The sequence below is a fragment of the Tinamus guttatus genome, unplaced genomic scaffold (genome assembly GCF_059628265.1).
Source record: "Tinamus guttatus ecotype Peru unplaced genomic scaffold, ASM5962826v1 Tinamus_guttatus_pri_ptg000510l, whole genome shotgun sequence".
Lineage (NCBI taxonomy): Eukaryota > Metazoa > Chordata > Aves > Tinamiformes > Tinamidae > Tinamus > Tinamus guttatus.
Genome location: NW_028289044.1, coordinates 1530 through 16670, shown reverse-complemented (window position 1 = coordinate 16670; position 15141 = coordinate 1530). Strand labels below are relative to the sequence as shown.

The 15141-nt window shown below is 36.0% G+C and overlaps 1 protein-coding gene across 1 annotated transcript in view; it reads left to right on the top strand.

The window, feature by feature from the left end:
• Positions 1-14417, top strand: part of RIMS2 (regulating synaptic membrane exocytosis 2) — a gene marked incomplete at its 3' end in the record, with an annotated part of 276506 nt that extends 262089 nt beyond the window's left edge. The window contains exons 19-20 of the mRNA XM_088533604.1: positions 12855-12920; positions 14355-14417. Coding sequence (XP_088389730.1) covers positions 12855-12920; positions 14355-14417 — 129 coding nt within the window. The remainder of the gene's footprint in view (positions 1-12854; positions 12921-14354) is intronic.
• Between the last annotated feature and the right edge of the window lie 724 nt (positions 14418-15141).

The window sequence follows — 15141 nt, the reverse complement described above, 5'->3', positions numbered from 1 at the left end:
CGTGCACTGTGGAGAGTTTTGAGTAATTAGGCCTCTGGTGTAACACACAGTCTCTAAAGCACATTGGCTTTCAGGGACACTCAAGAGAAAAGGAAGATGGATAGTTCTGAAGTTTTCAATAAAAACTTAAAAACCATGGGTTCTATTCCTTGATAGCTTGACAGGATAGGTTTCTGAATGGAAGAATTGTTAGACTTCAGATTATTTTACTGAATATTTGTCTGATACTCTCTGTGTTACATAATAAAAAAATGTTGGTCCATATACTAAGAAGCCCCTAAAATAACACTTTAATAGTTTTCATTATGAACACTGCCTGAGCTGCAGGTAGTGTGGAGAAGTGGAAAACCTCTGAATTTTTATATAGGTTTATAATCTTTCTACTTGTCATCCTTATTTTGTCCCACATTTGACTTTGGGAAAAAAACAAAACAAAACAAAAATACTTTGCTTCTCCACTGCTCTGAGGGTTTGTTATTTCCCTGGTGTGTTCACCCCTTGGAGCTGCTTGCCAAGAAGGGACTTTGCAAAAGTTTTTTCTTGTAGCCACGCTCAAGTACAATGTTAGAAAGAGACTGAGAACATGAGTGTGAACGCTCTTTCCTCAGTTTCCTAGATGATAGCCTAGAGTTGTCATATATGTTAATGGCTAACATATTAACGAGTTAGCTGAAACCACATAGAAAAACTTCTAATGATCTCAAGTCTAATGGCAATATAAACATTCCCTCAAAACTGAGTATGTAGTTAGAAATTAAAAGCAAAATATTAAAAAACAGAGAGACCTAACAGCAGACCTTTAAATATGTCTATTTTTCTATTAATTCATACACTGTTTTTTGTTGGTAGGGCAAAACGACAGTAAAAAAGTATCTCTCTCTACTATCAGAAAGGTCAGAGTTGGATTGTATACTGGTAACTCCAAGTGTGAAATTATTTAAGTTACTTTTTAACCTGTGTATTTGTATATAGATATACATATAGGCAAATAGATGTACTGGCTTATTTTTGTCAAAAGTGAGAAGATGTTTTTTGCATGCACTAATGCTTTTATGAAATAACTTAAACCTCTTATGGAAAAACGTACTTATGACCCCTTATATTCCCAAGTTCCGTAAACTTTAGCTATATATTTTTAATAAGCTCTCTAAAGCAGACTATTACCTCATTTCAGAAACCAAAACAAATTAATCAAGCTCTTGAAAATTGTTGGAAACGTGGATTCAATCTCAGAATTTTGTATTTAAGCTATGGCTATAATCAGATAGATTAGAGAAAAATGGGAGAATCCTAGCACAAGTCTAAAAACATGACATCTGCAAAACTGTGTATTACATTCTGAGTGACATAGGAATAGTTCATGAGAAATAACTAGACAGTTACAGGGAATTGTACTCAATCATATAGAAAAAAAGCGCTCTAACCTAATTAGTTATTGTTTAGCAAGCATTAATCTCACTGTATTTTTTAGCCAAGATGTGCTCTCCTTAAGGCATGAAACTATGGTAAAATGAGCATACATATAGTGGCCGCAGCATTAAGAAAATGCATCACTCAAGTGACCCTGCAGTGACCATTATGGAATTGCATAAGAAACACTTTGAAATTCTATATGTCCCTCTGCTAGGTACCTACAGGGAAACAAGTGAGAAGAAGCAGGATAGCATTTAAGTTAATCAATTATAATGTAATTAATCATTTTAATGTATATCACAGAGATGCAGATATTGCAGAGTAAAAAAGGGTAGCTGATGTTTTATGTGGAAGTTATGTGGTGGTATTTTCAATTTTTAGTTGTGTGTATTATGATTAGTAGATTATCTTACTTCTACAGATACCCATCAAGTTAGAAAAGAAGGCATGAGAAAAAGCTAAATGATGAAAGAAATGCTGAAAGTTTGCTTACAGCTGTGTTATACTAAGTGATTTCAGTGCCTCTTTTAAGTGCTTATTGACAATTCAAATTTTTGCTATGTGCATTAATTGTATATGGTACTTCCTAATAATGGCTATCCCCACTGTAAAGTGTACACACATCTTGTGCATATACACATATAATTGCAAATTGAATGCATACCTAGTATATTTAATAGGGTGAGTCAAATAGGGTTTCTTACAGTAAGGGGGCTTTACTCTTTCTATGCACAGCTCTGTTTTTGGTGGCTCATAATATTGCTGAATACAGTTTTCTGTCCTAGAGCCTAACTTATGAGCTCGATTGGATTTAATTGCTCAAGAGACCTTGAGCTCTCTCCCACCTTCTAGCCTTGTAATAAGAGAGTATTTTTGCTGTAGCAGCTGTGGTTTATAGCAGACATGTTAACTTGACAGAGCAATCCCTGCTAGATCGCAGCGGTGGACAAGTACCCCCTGCCACCCTTGGGGTGCCTCTGCTAGGGGATGCAGGAAGGGGGCAAGGGGCAGTGGGCTCTTGCAAATGCAGCTCCATCTGAAAGGACTTGGGATAGAAGCCTTCAAGATGATTTTAAATGCATTTCTCAGAATAAAATGTGCCTACAAAATGCCCTTTTTAAAAATAATGCAGTCATGCTGGCTTTAGTGCTGTGTCCTTAGGAGCAAGGACGTGAAATGTATGAGGGAGAGCGCCGTGCTGTTGTGCTATTGATTTCCTCATAGGAAGTCATCTCCAGTTGATCAATGAGTGTCAGTTCACAGATTCTCTGCTGATAATTACTGTTGTTTGGCAGCTAAATTCTCCAAGTGCTCAGCTGCAAATGGCTGGAAAGGTTCTAGGATTTAATCTGCCTGAGGAGCTGAGCAGGAATTTCTGTACTATTTGTGTGACAACAAGGATCCTTATCATTATGGAGTGGGATAGCTATTTATGTATTTACTTAAATAAAACTCATTATCTGCTTTAAAAAGCTAACCCATCAAATAAAACTGCTCTGCTTATCTTTTGTACAAAATGCAGCAGGAAAATTATGTAACCAATGTTTTATTCATAGGTGGCACTTGCCGTTTTCCAGAGTTGTGTGCTTGACTTCACATTTTATTAGTGCAGTATTTTAAGTGTAATTTCTCAGGTACTTACAAAGTAATGTGGAAAATATTCCACTCAACAGCACATTGACAGCCACTTTGTTCATTGGAGAATGAAAATTTTTAAACCATATCACAGGCCTAAGCTGTTTGGAAAAAAAGTAACTTCCTGTAGTAGTTAAGATCTTCAGAATGAATAAGTTGCTTTTAGGAAACATCACATAATTTCTCCTTGAAGGCCAGGTCACTTTGTTAGTTCCAGCCTCTTCTTCCCTTGAAGAGAGCTTGGTTTTGCAATCCTACCTTGATCCCAAACCCACTTCCAGACTTGATTCCTTCCTATAATGCATTCCTTAAATTCCATAAACCAGACCACCCCTCTCTTCTACCTCCTCCTGCCTGTAATGGCTCCTTTTTTTTTCTTCTTCTTTTTCCTAAATTCCATACTAAACCGGCCCAAAGAGCCAGCTGTTCCGTTCTCTTTTTCTTTCAGGCTTGCCCTGGTTGAACCCTTGAACCCAGGGTTCAAGCTCTCTTTTTAGAACATATTGTCTTGCATTCAAAGTTATTTATGGTTGATTCCGTAAGCACAAAATTATCAGAACATAATAGTACTTGACTCATCCTTTCCACAGAAATATTTTAGAGTCATCTTCACGCTCTACTATAGAGGCTGGAATACTAACTGGATTGTTGGACCTGGTCACGGAGAACAGAAATGGAAGGAGAATATTATTTTCTAATGCCTCATCTTTACTGTTAGGTAAAATATCCCAAGCTGTAAAGAGCAGGTTCAGTTTCCCTTGCATAGTAATGGATATACAAAAACGCACAAGCACACATTAAAATACACATTACATGTGTGCATGTATGTGTATTTTAATGTGTGTTTGTGGGTTTTTGGTCCCTAAGTCACTCAGCTCAGTTCTGTCGCTCTGTTGGTTCTTTAAATTTTTAGGACAGTATAAGGAGATGGGCAAATACGTGAGTGATATCAGAACATTTTAAGGCATCATTTTCCCTTTACTTTGAAAAATGAAAATTAGCTGCTGGAAATGTTCTCTGTATGTCATTTGTAGCAAGATCTGTAATCTTTCAGAAATCCGTGAGGATGTAAACTGATATTCTCGTTTTGCCATTCTGTGAATTGACATAGTTCTGCCATTGCCTGTTGCACTGCAGCAAGGATGTGAGGTGAAGGACCAAAAAGCTTCAGTGAAAGTTGCCAAAGAAAAGTATTTTGGAGTTCTTTTGTCTTTTTAAAAAATCTGCTATATCTAAAATGTATTGATACCTTCACGATATTCCATGCATTCCCATCTGCATGTCCATGTGAGACTGTGATTTTCATGAACAAGTCAAGCAGTGTGTTTATTTTGAGTGCAGTCCTGAACAATTTGGAGTTGTTCTGGACTTAAGACAATGTGAAGTCTAATGGTAGCAGCCAAATGCCTTGTGTTCTAGATGAGGTGTTAACCAAATGGAAGTTTTGCACATCTCAGTTTTGGACAGAGAAAGTTAGAGAAGTGTTAGGCATTTTGTTGGTCTTTTCTCCTTTTCTTTTCTTTTCTTTTCTTTTCTTTTCTTTTCTTTTCTTTTCTTTTCTTTTCTTTTCTTTTCTTTTCTTTTCTTTTCTTTTCTTTTCTTTTCTTTTCTTTTCTTTTCTTTTCTTTTCTTTTCTTTTCTTTTCTTTTCTCTTTCTTTCTCTCTCTTTCTTCCTCTCTTTCTTTCTTTCTCTCTCTCTCTTTCTCTCTCTCTCTCTTTCTCTCTTTCTTTCTGATAAACTTTATAAAATGACATTCAAGCCTTTTGCTGTGCATGATATAATATATAACACACACAGCAATGTGCTCCCTCCTGAGGTGCTTTGATCATCATGTTTGTATTTAGGTGGTGTCAGTCATTCTCTCTTCCATTGCAATGTGGCATGCAGTCTTCCATTCTTTTTTACTAAGCATGCATAATTTGTTCTAGAGGGAGACATATTTGTATGATTACTATCTATGTTTTTATTATGAGTTGTGAAAAGCACAGGGATTATTACATTTTCTTGATCTGTGGACAGCTTGTACTCTTACAAGTGCAACTTTTATGTTGAACTTTTAAAAACATTTTATAAAGAGTAATTTTCTACTGTGAGGTAGTTAGCATGGATTAAATGGTCTCTAACGAGTAGGAAAAAGTATAAATACATAGTAATGCCAGAGGAAAAACTGAAGTATAGGCTAAGGCTTACCTGAGTTCTCTGTACAGGCAAGCAGAATTCTGAGCAGTAAGAAAACTGATTATCAAAATCAGATTGTATATGTGACTGGATCTAAGTGCCAGCTTACACTGATTATGAATTTCTGAATGTAAAAAACACTTAAATCACCTTATGTTCCCATGCAAAAGCCAATTCAATGCATAAATAAACTTGCTAATAGCTCTAGAGCTCTTATTTTGGGACAAAATGTAATACCAGAGTTCTGACACTCAAAATAATTTAGTGGGGATTTGAGAAGGAATCGGGATCGCTCCTAAGCAGAGCGTTACCTAGTGCTGTTTTGTTCACATGTAAGTGAGTGAATGGAAGAGTCGCGGCTGCTCCTTCTGCAGATGGTGAGTTAAGCGTTGCCATTAAAGGTTTGAGATCCTATTTTTTTTCTGAAGCCTTGCCCTTTAAAAAGATATTTTGAATATATTATATTTATTCGATGCCTCCATTTTTGAAACTTTCAAGAAAACTTGTCAGCAGTTCACTGAAAAGATAAAGGAGTAAGTGGAAGTGAACTGCGAATCTTAAACCAGCCATCTACCAGCTGGAAGGTCTTAACTAGTAATTAATACTAATGTAATACTTGCAACGATACTGTGGCATTTAATTCCAGAGTTTCAGCTCAATCATTTAAAGACGTGACCACATCTTCTTTAGAGAGTGGTGGAAAGGGACTGGTGTGCAATTCTGTGCCATAATCCCATGTACAATAGTTGACAGGGAGTAGATGCCCGCATTTTTATTGGATTGTTCTGCCTGTGGGTGCGCTCGTATTCCAAAGCAATTTTTAAGAACATTATGGAATTAGTTTTTAATGCTTTTTGGCAGCATCTTGACTGCCAGGCTGTTATGGGGAGACTGCTTTTGGTGCTCAAGTCTGGGCACTAGTTCCAAGATCCTAACGCTATTTGCAGCCTGTGGTGCAGCTCTGCCATTATTTTCTTAATTGTTAAGTTCTTTGTAGGGTGTCATCTTCCAATTTCCCATGGGCTGTGCCATGTCAAGCCCTACTGAATTATGTAGACTTCCTTGGTGTTATAACAATCTGTCTGCAAAGCTTAAATTGCAGGGACCGAAGTTAAAAGCTTTTTATAGGGCTGATTGTGCTTTGGCTTGTCTTTAGAAAGCAGTGAGCACAAAAATCACTTGTCTTACTTATGATTAATAAAATGTACTTTTAAATGGTGCTTACATGTAGCTAATGATACATTGTAACCATGTACAAAGAGGCAATGATAGTATTTCCAAGCAATATAGCTACATGTATGTATGTGTCTGATTATTAGAAAATCATTAATTGATTAAAAAAAAAAACAAAGGAGAAGTAACAGCATAAAAGAAATCTGTTTTTCCATGTTCATTACAAAGTTGGCTTGCAGTTATTACACTTGTCCAGTTACACTTGTCAATGGACATTGCTTTAAACTCCAACTTCAGAGGAGATGGAGACCATGGACTCTTTTTTTGCAGTATTATTATTTCGTGTAATTTGGAAGTAAAGACTATTTTCAAAACTGTTTTCCCCCTGTAATGTGTGCATATATTTATACTGAAAGGGAAGTAACATTCCCTTGAGGAATAATGGGCTCCTGGCCTGCATGAGGAGGAGCGTTGCCAGCAGGTCGAGGGAGGGGATCCTGCCCCTCTGCTCAGCTCTGGTGAGGCCGCACCTGGAGTATTGGGGGCAGTTCTGGGCTCCCCAGGACAAGAGGGACGTGGAGCTTCTAGAGAGGGTCCAGTGGAGAGCAACAAAGATGATTAAGGGACTGGAGCATTTGTCGTATGGGGAAAGATTAAGCGAGCTGGGCCTAAATTAGTCTGGAGAAGAGAAGGCTGGGAGGGGATCTGATCAATATGTGCAATATCCGAGGGGTGATTGTAGGGAAGATGGGGCCAAACTCTTCTTGGTGGTGGCCAGTGACAGGACAAGGGGTAATGGGTACAAGCTGAAACTCAGGCAGTTCCATCTCCATGTGAGGAAGAACTTCTTTCCTGTGGGGGTGACAGAGCCCTGGCACAGGCTGCCCAGAGAGGCTGTGGAGGCTCCTGCTCTGGAGATCTTCAGACCTGCCTGGATGGACCCTGTGTCCCTGCTCTGGGTGTCCCTGCTGGAGCAGGGGGTTGGACTAGGTGATCTCTAGAGGTCCCTTCCAACCTCAACCATTCTGGGATTCTGTGATTCTTGAAAATACAAACAAAAGGTAAATACTGTGTTTTCAAAATTTAAATGCATGCGTTTCTGTCATATTTTATTGCAGCTGTTACATAGATTCATGTTATTTAATAATAGGGCATTCTTCTAAATTCATCGGTTATCTGAATAGCATGTGTCATTTCTAAATATGATCAAGCTTTGGGTACACCATAATGTGCAGTGATATATTCAGTTCCTGCATTGTTTGATTCTCTGCCTATTACTTTTGCAAAGCCACAGGTTGGCATGTCCATGATGGTTCGTTACATAAAAATAAGGATTGGTCACAAAATGTTCTGCAGGAACTGCCCTTTTCTCTTCAAAGAATTGAATAAATATATTGCTGTGGAACAGAAAGTCTGTAGGATTTCATTTAAGGACCACTGACCTCTGGCTGAAGGTTGAAAGAACTGTTTACTATAGAAAATGGAAACCTCAGTAGATACATGGTAATAGCCTTTAAGTATATATATGTAAGGTTGTTGGAAAGCAAGTGATATTTGGTTAGTGGCTGTGACCTTGAGAGACAAAACAAAAATTCTTTGGTTTAATTCATAGTAAATGGCTCTTAAAACAGGTATTAGGAAAACACTCAGGAACGGGAAAGCTCTGGAACAAGCTGTGTGGAGATATTGCAGAATTCCCAAGGTTGGCAGCTTTCAGACAGGCAATGTAAAGACTGACCAGAGATATTATTGATATTGATATCTTTGCCTTCAAGCAAGGGGACAGCCAATATGACTTACTGAGATTCTGTTCAGCCAGAGATTTATACTTTCTTCATCCTAACTGAAATAACATAAAACATGCAAAATTTTAGATGTCCACTTGATCCAAAGTGTCTTGTTGTCCTTTCAGTATAAATGTGTGAGTCTCATAGGTAATTTTATCTTTAGAACTCTACATCAGATTTATAATTTTGTTGATCATTTCAGTGCTCTACATAGTGCTTATGTAGCCTCTGTGCTCTGTGTACTCTTTGTGTTTCTGTTGTGCAATATGTATTCCTTCCCTATCTCACTGTTTCGTATTTGCATTTTTCTTTGTGCCATGTGCTCAGTCATTATGTCACTCTACCTCGTTCCCGGTACGCTCAGTCCCCAGATCACCATCACAGAGATGCCAGGTACACGTTCTCCTCTGTGTGGATAATGCATGTAGCTCTGTGTACTTCCCTCCTTAGCAGCTTGTGGATAGTGGTAGAAACCCTAAAAGTACTGAATTAATATCAGCATTAGTATAGACTTCATAGACTGTGTAGACAAACATACACTGATTCTTAACTTTCTGCTTTTTTTTTCACTGCCAATAGTCTGTAATTATTGGCAAAGGAAAACAATACTATCTTTATATCATTCCAATATCTTAAGGATGCATTAAAAAAAATAAACAACACACCTACTGAAACTTTAATTATCATATTCAGAATGTAATCTGTGATTGCTTGTGTTAGATGTCAGAACAGATAAGTCTGAAGTGTGATTCTTCTCTCATAGCCTCAGCTGCAGGTTAATACACATTTTTTTCTGTATTTTTGCTAAATTCAGCAATGTTCTAGCTGAGTTCTGTTCCATTTCTGTTGTTGAGTTGTCCTGTTTTTCATGTTTGCCCTCATTTCATCTTTGTGTTGCTTTTCATTGTGTTCACCCTTTATGTTTTGGCAGCAAGGATCCCACAATGTATCCTCTATTTTGTGAAGATGCAATCAGATTGCTTCGCTCCCGTAAGATGTGCCGTACCTATTCTGAGGGTGCTTACTATGATCTTGAGAGGTATCATTGCTGTGGAGCATCTTATCTGTTCAACCACTTACACTTTTACAGTACTGTTTGGTGGCCAACTAAGAATATGACCTATGTTTTAAGTGATAAACACATACAATGAAAGTGGTTTATGATATTCTGGGGGTATATATGCATCTAAAAATTACTATTCTGAAGTGTGACAACTAGAGAGAAGCTGAATAGCCTCATAAAAGTCAATTTCATAAATTGGGTTATACGGATATTATAAATAAGTGTCTTTGTATAACTTTTATTTTTGGTGGAATTTTCTGAAGTGCTTTTTGTGCCTGTATTTCTCTCTGGTATAATGAAAAAAGGCCTATTTACTTCAAAGTACACAGAAATAGCCTTTTTGAAATTCCTTTATTTAAATGACAAAATGGAGTGAAATGTACAAGTATTATTTGTGTTATACATATTTATATAAAATTTATTCTGTAATTTGTGAATACTTGTATCCAATCACAACAGCTATGGTACTGTAATTACCACGGAACACGAGAGTGCTTATTAATGTAAGGAAAATATGGCAGGGGGAAGTAGAACCTGTAATATTTTATATGAATTGATTACACATGAAATACAGTGGATTATAAGAGACATAGTCAGACATGGTGGTGTACTAGTGTAGTTATGGTATTTTCATCAAATATTGCAAATCAGAAAAAAAGTTCTTATGGATGTGCCTCAATAGAAAGAGTTATATAAAGATCTATGTAGATAAACTGGGAGCTAATTAAAATAAAGGTAGCTTCTAACCTCAGAGAGGTTGATACTGCCATTGCTTTACATGACAAACTAGGTACAATATTCCTTTGAAAGAACTAAAGTTTTTTTGACATTTTCAACTTCGTGGCTGCCTCAGGATATCATTTTCTCTCATACTTTCAAATCCTTGCTCTAGTTTCAAGCATAGTCATAGCAAACCTACAATTCATACCATACTACCCCCATTTTTCTATTTGAAAAATTCTTGCTTATTAAAAAATTTCCAAAGCTGTAACATAATGCACATAACTTTTCTAAAACAGCTAAATATTTTTGTTGAAATTATGTTGTATTTTATGAAGCTTAATTTGAAGAAATAGTGTATCTAATGATTCTTCTGTATTATGGAGAAGATATAAAAATGAGAGGTTTTTTTTTTTTTTGAAAATATGTGAAGAACTGTACACAAATATATTCTATTTCCAGATTTAATTTTCATATACTGTTATTATGACATTTGCCTTAGTTTGCCTGAATTTGTTTCAGGCTGAAGGCCATATCTGTACCTATCCAGACATAGGCAAAAGGTGAAGCTTTTATCAGATTGCCCTAATTTGAGGATCTTGTCTTGGAGACTTTATCTTAATTTCTGTGAAACTTTTCAACTCTTAAAAAAAACAAAGCAATGAAAATAAACAGTAAAAACGGTAGCATGTGCATGAAGAAGAAAAAGCTCGAATTTAGAAAAATAAAAGCAGTGATATGGAGAAAGTCTTTTCCAGGGCCTCCTTTTAGAGTTCTGTTAAAGCTAATTCCTGGTGGGATCTAGAAAAAATCTAGGGAAAATCCTAGATTTGGTGGAACATGTCTTACTCACTTCAAGTGTTAGAGCAGTATCTTGGGAATGGCTGGGCTGTAGGATCCACCTGTGGAATTTCTGATCCTCTTGAATCCAGGTTGCCTGAGGGAATGTTAGTATTCAAGTTAAATAAGTCATCCCACCACATATGAACTAATCTGAGTACTTGGCTGATCTGAGTCACTATGACTTTTCCTAATGTTTCATCCCTTCTGTTCTCATCCTTATAAATACCCTGAATCATTTCCTCTTCCTTATTGTGTGTTTTGGAAATATATAGAAGTTTTTTTTTTTTAACTATATTTCTTCATCTATCTTCTTTTAACTTTTTATCCAGAATAATACTTACCTAAAAATACATTATTTTTGAAATACAGGAACTTAGTCCCGTATTCTTAGTCCCATCCACTTAATCAATCATACTGTTACTAAGCAATCATCACCTCTCTTTTTATTTTCACTTTTAAAAACACATAAAATAAGTATTTCTATTTTCCACTGTTAATCAAAATAATAAACATCATCGTTCTGTAATGTCCAACATTCAGCGAAGAATCTCGCATCTGGGATGGAGGTTTTTATGTCTTATATGTCATTATGAATTTGTCAGTGTGTATGTCCTTCAGGCAAATATGTCATACAGATACATCGGTCAAGATTACTCGCTGCCTTCTTTTTGTTCATGACTCTTTTCACTGCTTATATTCAACTTATAGTCAATCACAGCCTTCCCCTTAACCTTTGCAGTCTCTTCTAACAGTTTCTTTCTTTTCACGAAGTTGACTCATTTGTTTTCTTTGCCGTTTTCTCTACTGATGGTTGCTTCACTTGCTGTCTTACCAAGTTGGATATTCTTTGATCGTATGCTGTGCACTTACTCAATGAAGCCCTTGACTTTGAGACCATTCTTAGGCCACAGTGCAGTCATCATTTTGCCTCCTCCCTTTTGAAGGAGATCAACTCCTGCCCTCCAAAAGGAAACGGAGGAAGCATGGACAGGATAGTTTGCCTGAGCTCGAGAAAGATTTTGGGGGATGTGTGACCACAATGACTTCATTTCCCTTGGGTCCTACTGGGGTCCTACTGCTTTCTCAAGAGCTCCCTGCTGTACAATACTCTATCAAAATTTTTGCTGACCCTTCAATGTAATATTCAGCTACCTAATAACATCATAGCACTAGCTAGTAGCAGCTCACAGTGCTACAGCCACTCGGAATAGGTGTACATAAGGTCTCATTGCTGGACATACAGGGTTTTACTTGCCCTTTCATTTATAACCCACAGTTCACAAGCCCTTTACAGTTATGCCAGTCTAGTTCATAATTTGATAGTCACCCATTTTAAATTGGCTGACATCCAGATGATCTCAAGATGGAATGCTCTCAAGATTTTCATCCCCAGTTTATCAAAAAAATAAAACAAGATTGTTTTTCTAGGTTTTCTAAGAGGTTCCTCCCAAATAAAAATCTGCTGAAAGCTTTGCTCTGTTGAACTCTTCCTTTCTCAGCTTAATCACTGAGAGCACTATACTGTGTGCTATTTCATTTTGCTTTTTCTTTTCCTTTAATCTCTGATTTTGAGTTTATGTACATTTTGTGCAATGTTTGCAGTTTACTTCAGGCAGTATTTCTGTTGCTTCTCTTAAGGAAACACACTTTTGATTCGTTTTTGTTCACTGACTTTCATTTTACCAGCCAGAAATTTCATAACAGCCAATGCTGGTTCTGCTGAAACTTTGCAATTGCATAAATACTATTTTCCTACCAATGCAACTTTTTAGTCCTATGAAACGTGTGCATTGATCAAATGTCCTTAATATTTTGCTGATTATTTCTGAATGTAATTCATAAATTCAGACTTTCAAATGACTTTCTATATGAATATAGAAAGATAAGTTTAGAATAAAAGTTTAGAAGATATTACTGAACATAAAGTAGATAAAAGTACTCTATGTACATTGCTATCTTAATTATACAGTGAAGGAAAACACATAATAAAAAATCACTATTAAAATGTCTGAAATATCTGTGCTGTTTATTCCATATTCAGGAGGACTAGGCAGGAGAGAAGAGTGCCTAACACATATTTTGATGACACAAGCTATACTCCTGAAAGGTATTTTTATTTCTATAATAAAATAGATAAAGTTGAGTGATGTAACAGTTTTTATGAAGTGTATTCTAAAATTTTTAATTGGCCAAGATTCATGATATTAAAATTTACAATACTCGTCATGCTGTATTTCTTTTAAAGCAGAACAGCTAATCTCTATTTTTAAACACCTCATTTTTTTAGCCCCCTATTCCCTCTACTCTGTGTTTTTTAAAGAAAGCTCTTAGTTGAAAAAGGCTTATTGATGAGAAGGTGTGGGAAGACGAGCAATAATACAAATGAGTTAGGTGTAATGGAAGCATTTACCCACTTAATCATGACATACTTCTAATAACATTTCCGGTTATGAATATGAATAATTGTGAATATGAATAACTATGAATAATTATAGGACAAAATTGCATCTTCAGGTTATTTTTGTAATATGTACAGACACTTAAGAGTGTCTCAACCTTTGACATATTAGAGTCCTTACTGACTGAAAAATAAGCTTGACTTCAGACTAATTTTGAGTATTTACTCTTCTGGAACTAAAACCACTATTTTTGCTCCTGAATTTTAGTATCACAGTTGACGTAATCTATGTTAAATTGGGAGTGTAATCTTAAAAATTTGGTGGTGTCTCTGGAGAGACTTGTATGATACCAGCATTTCATATTGGATGATTTAGATAAAGTTTCAGCGTACCATGGAACATGACCAGATGATTCAAGGGCTCCTGAAATCAAAACTGCTTTTTCCACTCAATTATTTCTTTTATCCGTGGTTTTACTTTAACACAAAATATTCCCATACTTGTTTGGATGTGGTCTCCAGCTGACATTGCTGAAATGATGCTGCAAATATTTAAGCTAGGTATCCCATGTTTTATACAGGGCACAGGAATAGAGGCATAAAATTCAATTGGTTTTCATGGTTTGACCTGAGTACAATGTGACTTTTCTTCTGCTTCTTAAATAACTGTGGAAACCAACTACTTAACAAAGAGAAAAGTAAATGCACTTGAAAAGATTGAATATTTAAAATTAAGAGCAACGTTTAATGCTGTTGCTTCATGAAACATGAAAGTTGATGGAACATTTAAAGTTGATGTCTCTTCACAAATACTTCTAATTATTTCACAAACTCAGTAGTGATTGAAAACATTAAGACTTTTTTGGGAGAAAAAAAATAAAGAATCCATTAGATTTTATGGAACATAAATTCATGGCTAAACTGCTGAAAATAATAAAAGTGAGTGCTATTTTGGGAAAAATAATTATAGAAGGTGTGTTTTAATACATAAGAGAAAGTAGAAAGAATTAACAAAAATGTATTTGAAAACAATTGGAAAGGTCTCCATTTTATTGAGAAGTACTCATTTCATATGACTTAGAGTATTGCTAATATTGCTTGCATTTCTTTATAACACTTTTTTATTTTAACTGCATTGTAAAGGTGGTACAATGGTGCAAGTTCATGGGCAGATCATGTAGTCAATGGTTCAGCTGAAAATTATGGGTAAGTAAAGAGTGTAGAGTTACAGATATAGTTAAAATGTATTTCTAATCTTATTATATAATTGCTTTATTATAGTACTAAATGTATTCCTAGTAAGTACATTTTCCTTCATGACTTCTTTTCTTGACTCAGAAAAAACAAAAAAAAAATTTTTGTGCTAGTCGTTTTTCCAGCATTAAATTGTTTTATTCCATTACAAATATAAAAAGAACACTGATTGTGTTTGAGCTGTTTTTAAAACATGCTCTGTTGGGGCATGTGCCTTTGAGACCTAGTACTTTTTAGCTCTAGGAATAATCCCAATTGCAGTTGTCTAAGCTGTCTTTTCCCTGTGATGGGTCCATAGGCCATGCACAGCACTCTGTACCTACCAACCCTCAGTTCTGCCTCCTGATCTACAGAATGCCCAAATGTTCCTACGTAAACTTGCACTGTCAGAGTTCTTTGGCTTAACTGCTTCTCTTTCCTTTTGTTTCTGCTCTTGCAATATTTTTCTTCTTTATTTTTACTTCTTGTTGTCCTTGGGAATGTGAAAAAAAAAAAAAAAAGATTGCTTTTTTTCTACCCTTCCATATCTTGTAAATAGAAGCTGGGCTATGTCAGTGGCCTGTTTGGGCTGACTAAAATAAACATATAGTGTGATCCAAGTTGCTGGAAAATCCTGAAGTCCTGAAGTGAAACTCTCACTGAGTTACTGGGAATTTTTCCTTTCATTAAGGAAATA